This window comes from Cenococcum geophilum, assembly GCF_001692895.1.
Source record: "Cenococcum geophilum 1.58 unplaced genomic scaffold K441scaffold_122, whole genome shotgun sequence".
NCBI classification, from domain to species: Eukaryota; Fungi; Ascomycota; class Dothideomycetes; order Gloniales; family Gloniaceae; genus Cenococcum; species Cenococcum geophilum.
This window is the reverse complement of record NW_027137680.1, coordinates 116485-124088: the sequence shown is the minus strand read 5'-3', so window position 1 is coordinate 124088 and position 7604 is coordinate 116485. Positions and strand designations below refer to the sequence as shown.

Here is a 7604-nt window from a genome sequence, read left to right as displayed (position 1 = left end):
TTGTTATAAACTCTAGTATATCCTCTTTAACATCCTTACTTAAACCCCCTTTTTAAATCTTCCCCGCCTAATTATATTATACCCTACGTAATATAATCGCCTTACTCTTTAACCTATCCCACTCTACCCTACTACTTTCCTATCTATAATCCCGTAACTTCCTTACTACCCTAATATAGATTACTACCTAGATTGTTAGTGTATTAACCTCTAAACCCAACACGTTCGTAGCTATAAAAGCCTATTATATTTCTTCCGTTAATTATTATATTAACTTACTCTTTTCTATCCTACTTTTAACCTACTAGTAGTAATAAACGTAACCTAAACCCGTCCCTAACCTAACCGTCTTCTCTACCTTATTATAATACACAATTATCTATCTAGGTATTGGGTACTAGCGCTTCTTCTCCTTTACTAATTTCTTTACCGCCTCTTCTTTCTCCTCCTAGTTATATAACCGAATCTAGTATTTAACGTTCTTTTATATTATTACCCCTTTAGACTAATAGCTTTTTTCTTTTACTAGCAACCCTATTAACCGTATAAACTCTACCTTATCTCTTAGCTATATTATTGCCGTTAAATATACTAACTATATCTCCGTCTTAACTAAATCCTATAACTTTAATATCCATATCCTTTAACCCTTAGTTAAATCTAAAACGATATAGTATTTGTTAATTACTATCTAGTCTAACCTCCTTATAGCCCGCTATTAATTAATAAAATCCCTAAAACCTTTACTAACTGCTAATTCTAGCGTAACTAAAACAACTAACGCCTATTTGTGTGGTTTACGGCTATCCTATTTAATATACTTAATTCCCACCTTATCGCAATAGTCCTTTAAATTATCCCTTAACAAAATTAACGGGATAACTATTACTATTACCCCTATAAAACATAATGCCGGTAATATAAATAATATACTCTTCCCGGCCCCTATACCTATAACTATAATAACTAGGCTCTTCTATCGCATAATTGCCTATATAGCCCGTCCTTAGATATCCCTAAACTTAGCCCCTTCTCTAACTAATACCTCTAACTATTCTTAAATATCTACTACTCTTATCCTCCTCTAACGCCGGAATTCCTCCTCTATCGCCTCTTTTTTAGCTTTAGCTGCCTAACTACCCTTTTTTAGTTAAACTTCTAACGCCGACTTAAATAATAACTATTAATACCACCCTATACTAACCCGCCTTAACGCCGTTCTTTAAGACTTAGTACTAAACGGCAACTCTATAATCGGTCTTTTATAAATCCCCTTTTTAATCTTAGAACTATACCTAGTTTATATATTAAACGGATTATCCTCTTTATCTTTACCCTTATCCCCTTTAACTACCGCTTTAATTACCGCCTTATTATTAATATATTTACGATAAATTGCCTTACTTACATATCGCTATTCTATTATTGTTAATTTAACCCCTATCTACTGTATTAAAACCTATTAAATCGCCCGTCTTATATAGTTTATATTCTATTTATCCGGCGCTCCTTTAGTATAACTATTATTCTCTCCCCTCTCTTCTTCCCCTTTAACCTCCTCACCCTCTTCCCTTTTCTTTTCCTTTTTTTCTATTTATCTTCTCTTGCCTAGCCGTAAACCTACCTATAGCTCCTCCTTTACTAGTTCCTATATAAACGGACTACCTCTTATCCCTCTTTCCTCTATATACGCGCTCTCTAACTTCCGCTAAAATAGTATAACTAACTATAAATAATAAAACAATAATTCCCTAACCTCTTATGGTAAATAACAGTAAATAATCTTTGCCTTTCTGCTGGCCCTAATCCCTTTATAGTACCTAGTTATATATACTATTAACCTATCCTCTATAAATATGCCATAGCTTTCCCTATTAGCGCTATTTTTATACTATACCATTATTAGCTCTATACCGCGCGCTAGCTATCTACCTATTATATACGCTAATACTAATAAATATTCCCGGAATAATCGCACCGCTTTGCCATACTTCCTTACCTAGTCGCCCTTCTAAACCACTTCTACTCTACCCACTACTACTGTATTTATGGCCTATATATTAATAAACGCTTCCCTTAAACCCCGCTCTTTAACTATATACGCTATTAACTATTCCCTACCGTCTATGCCCCTAAACGTGTTTATATTATATTTAAAAAAATTCTAACCTATCTTTATCTCTACTGGGTTGTTTACTAAACTATCCTACTTAATCCTAGGTAACTTTATTGCCCTATTTACAATCTAGCTGTCCTCGTTAACGCCTAATAATAATAACTCCTTCTATAACTCCATCCGCGTTATTTTAACTAACTCGTAAATTATTAACCGTAAACCCGCTATGCTAAACTTGATATAGCCGTATAATAATATGTCTCCTACCTACTATATAACGCCACCCGCATTTATATTAAATCTAGTCCCTATCCTATATATACGCAAACGTAATAACTAATCTATTAGGCTAGGATTACCTCTATAACTAGTTAATGTTATAAACTAGTTAGCTATCTCCTTAACTAAATTAAAATAGCTTAGCGCTTAATTCTTAGCGTTCTCCCTACTAAAACTATTTTGTTTTATAATGTCTACTACCCATTCCTCTTATATCTTTTTAGCCTAGTATAACACTAATATTTTTGCGACCGTAATTATAGCGGATATTGTAGGCGTATAAATTAACAGGTCTTTCTATCCGCGGATATTATCTACCCCTAATACAGCTGACGCGCTAACGAACGTGCTCCTGTACTTGTTATCCTTTAAATTATAGTCTAATAACGCTAATAAAAAAACTAAAACTTAATCCCCTAACCTCTCCTATTCCTTCTCGCTCTCTTTATCCTCGTCCTTACTTTTCTCTTTATTTCCCTCTCCCTTATTAACTTCCTCTTCGACCTTTTCTATAATTTCTTTAATCTTCTATAATCTCTTTGCCTATTAAATTATAAATCTATATACTAGCTTCTTTCCTTTTATTCTTTCCCCCTCCCTCTTTTCCCTATCTTCCTCTTCTCTATTTCCTAGTTTAACCCCCTCTAATATATAGGTCCGCTATATATAACTTACTATTTTAGTCCATACCCTGCTATATATGATTATTATTATACCTATTTATATAGCATTTAACGGCTTCTTATTTATATCGTTACCCATCTCCCGCCTATTAATATAATTTACCGCTAGTAACCCGACCACATTGGTATATAACGCCCGCTAGGCCTTCTAAATTACCATTTCTATCGCCTAATATACCTTAGCTAACCCTTTCTCCTACTTTTCCGGCCTCCGGATTAAATCTTTTAACTATTCGCTATTAAAATACCCTAAGTACTTGGCCTAACCAGCTCTACTTAACTACGTATTTATTACATATCTAATATTATCTAGTTAGATTACTAAATCTACCTCTTTATCGGCCTTCTCTAACTTAACTGCTATATTAGGGTAAATTTCGCGCGATACCTTACACGGTCGCATTCTATTAAAGCCGGCTAGGTTAGGTACTAAAGCCCGCATATAAAAAAAGCCCTATTAGTATTCTCCTTATCTATAATTGGATAGGTAGGGTGGAATATATTATAAATTAGAAGATTATTTCTTAATATAGGCTATATTATTATGGAAAACTTAAAGCGGTTTCCTTAATAACTCGTAACTTAGTTTCGGCATATTAACATACTAAAACCTTTTTTTTTATTTTTTTTTTATTAATGGCACCTTATGTTACGGTACTGGCAAATTGCTATAGATTGCCATAGATTATAGTTATGTAATGCGAAGATTGTATAAAACTTTAAGCGGCGCTGCTTGTCCTCTCCTTTCCTTTTTCTTAGCTTTAAATTCTCGTTTATAGACAATCTAATTATATGGGCTTGCGCGTCTATCTTACAGTGCTTATGCTTTAATTAACTAAGTCGCTAATACAGAGCAGCGACCTAATAGTATTTTTCCTCCCGTTAATATAGTACAGGCGTGCTACCTAGAAGGGTACACTCTATATTACTACTTACGTTTACCTCGGAGGTTTTTTATACCTATATTGCGGTAGTAATCTATATAGACCTTAATTAGGACCGCACTAGATGTTAATTAAGAATTAAGAATAAATAATAAATTACGGATATAAGTTGGGTAAGAGGCGTTAAACTAAAAGTAGCCTTTTAGAGCTTTGGTCTAATTTTGGTATGTTTATTATACCAAAATTAAAACAACGCGACTTTTTAGAACTTTAGTTTGATTTCGGCATAATAAATATACTAAAATTAAAACAATGAGACCTTTTAGAACTTTTGTCTAATTTCGGCATGTTTATTATACCAAAATCGAAATAATAAGACCTTTTAGAATAAAGTTCTGATTTTGGTATAATAAATATACTAAAATCGAAACAATAAGACCTTTTAGAACATTTGTCTGATTTCGGTATAATAAACATGCCAAAATTAAAATAACCTTAGCGATATGTAAATATTACTTTCCATCTATTACAGTCACGTAAGGGGATATTTAATTTTTACTATATAATTGGGAGGCGCAGGGCTAGTTCTTAGCAGTTTTGCTAGTACTTAGCACTTAAATCTGCTAGATGTCCCTAACCGTAAGCCTATAGCTATAAAACTATCTAACTGTAGTAGTTACACTAAGTGTTACGGCACTAGTAGAAAATAGCAGAACTTAGTTGGCAGAACTTGGCAGAACTTTATAGTTATATAACTAAAGGACTGTATAAAAGAACCCTACTTTAACTAGAGCTGCTCTTCTTCTCCTTTTCCTTTCTTTAGCTTTAGATCCTTATTTATAGGTAATCTAATTATATAGACTTATATGCATACTTTTTGCTATACTTATGCTTTAATTAACTAAGTCGCTAATAATGTCTAGCGCTATAAGTTAGGATTCTAGGATAACATTATAAGCTATATATAAATTAATGCTTAAACTATGTTATTTAAAGATAATAAATAAAGATCTAGTAATATAATTTGGGGTAAAACTTTAAAGCGTTAAATAGAGTGTAATATTACGGTACTGGCAGAAAATAGCAGAACTTAGTTAGTAGAACTTAGCAGAACTTCGCACTAGTAAATTGCCACAGATTGCTGTATATTGCGGTTATATAACGCGAAGACCTTATAAAACATTAAGCGGCGCTACTCTTCTTCTCTTTTCCTTTCCCTAGCTTTAGATTCTCGTTTATAGACAATCCAATTATATAGGCTTACGCGCCCCTTATACTGTGCTTATGCCTTAATTAACTAAGTTACTAATATTATCTAAAGCTTATCCACCCTTCCTTCCTAAGAAGGAACTTAAATATATTTAAGAACTAGAATAAGAACTAGAACTAAAAAATATAAAAAGAATATAAAGCCTAAGAACAGGATAAGCACGGACTAGAATTCCTAAAGAATTTACCTAAAATTATCTAATACTCCTACTACTATGCTAAGAAACATAGCAGCCAGTAAAGCAGCTGTAGGACCTTTAAATACCTTAGATAATAAAATAGTTAATATTTTAAACCCCTAGGCAGAGCTAGCAGCAGCTAATACTAAGATTAAATAACTGCGAGAGCTTCTTAAAGCTAGAGATACCCNTNCTTCCGTATCTAGTNATAAATTATTAAACACCTAGAGACTTNCTATNGTCCTTAAGGCCCTATCCTAGCGCCTTAGCGGACCTACTAAGCCCTATATAGCACTATTACGGTCTATAAAGGTAGCGGACCCCCTATTGCTTACAGATGGAATAAACCCTATATTTAATAATTAGAAGCTCCAACTATAGGATAAGCTTAAAGTTAATGCCGATTACTTTCCTACCCCTTAGGCCTAGATGGCCTATATCTTTAGCCGTACTAGCGGGGACGTCTAGACGTATTTACGCCCGTAATACATTAAGGACTTAGTATAATAGCGCTAGAGCGCGTCACCTGCTAAATTCTGCCTAAGTTCTGCCATATTCTGCTACCTGTCATACTATCTTATATTATTAAGTACTATCTAGTACTATTTTCTACTATTAGCTCGCCTACTAGCGCCTTAGCGGCTCGCGCTACTTATTTATTTACACTAGCCCTAGTAACCCCCTTTTCTTTTCCTTAGCTTAGTATCTTTATAAGATAGCATTCTATAAGCTTTAGTTTAGAGGTATTTATATAAGCTGTTATATTATACTAAGCTCTTCCTATATTACCTGGGAAGGCCTTAATAATATCCCACCCTAAAAAGAAAACTTTGTCTATAATAACGCGTTAATANATTATACTTAAANACTAAAACAACTCTATATTACCCGGGAAGGCCTAAATAATATCCTACCTTATAAGCTAGATAGGACTAGACCTATCCCTTAACACATTAATTTACGTCCTTAGCTATTAATAAGGGCTTAGCCAATTAGAGGCTCCAAATTAGCTACCTATACCAGAGACTACACCCAGCTAAAGCAATTTAATATTATTTGAAAATTTATACGGCATTGTATGGTATCGAATTGTTGAAAATAAATAGCTATTTATAATTTCTATATGGTGTTACGTATACCTAAACACGTTGTTCCTAGGCTTGGCGCCTAAATAAGGACACCAACGTGTTAAGGGATACCCCTAGAATTAAAACTAAAGCGTATAATACTAATAAACCCTAGGAAGCTAATAATAGCACCTAAAGTAAGCTTATTTAAGAGAGCTGCCTCTACCTAAGAGGAACCTAAGATCCAATTAGGATTAGAAATTAAAGATAATAATATTATTATAGACGTACGCAAGTAGATTTACGCCCTTATAGCTAGCTAAAAAGCTAATTATCTTAAAGCGAGAAATATATAAGAGATTATAGAAAGCCTTATAGCCCTATAAAATAGCCTAGCTTCCCCTTTTTAAAGCCCTAGCCGACCTATTTACTCTATTAAATATAATATACTAGGGAATACGGATATAATAATAAAGTAATTAAAGTCCATTAAGCTCCTTAACTCCCTACCACTATTTAATAGGATAGACCCTACCTTTAAGAATTAGAGGATTTAAGTATAAGAAAAGCTCCGCGTTAACTATAACTATTTCCTTTCTAAAGAAGCTAAAATACTCTACCTCTTTAGTCAAACCACTAGGGACGCCTAACGGTACCTTTAAACCAAGTTTAAGGACAAGTCCCCTGTCTAATTTATATCTATTAATAAGATAATATAGCACCTAGCNGCTATTTATATTAACCTAAATAAAGTANANGACGCCTAATATAACTATAATCGCCTAATAATAAAACCAAACTAGCCCTTTACTAAATTTTAAACTTAATTCCTATCCCTTACGGGAGAAGGCTAGGTTCCCCTTAAGAACTACTAATTAGACCTATATAATAAGCTAATAATTTAGCTATAAGAGAAGATCGCTATAATCTTAAATAACCTACTAACTTATAATAGACTTATAACTTATTACCTATTATTAAATTTAAAATTAAAGCAAATTAACGCCTACTTTAATTAGTAGAAGCGACCCTATAGTAATTAAAGCTCGTTAGCCATACCTATAGGAGCTAGAGTAGGAAGATAAGCTATAACGCTCTTATATTAAAAGCGGTTATAACTATATATT

The 7604-nt window shown here is 33.2% G+C and overlaps 1 protein-coding gene across 1 annotated transcript; it reads right to left on the bottom strand.

Moving 5' to 3' along the window:
* Window positions 1-808: 808 nt before the first annotated feature.
* Window positions 809-976, bottom strand: K441DRAFT_598688 (uncharacterized protein; the record flags this gene model as incomplete). The annotated part of the gene is made up of 1 exon (XM_067645123.1): window positions 809-976. A coding segment is annotated over one exon (168 nt), but the record flags the coding sequence as incomplete, so codon positions are not given.
* Window positions 977-7604: the final 6628 nt, after the last annotated feature.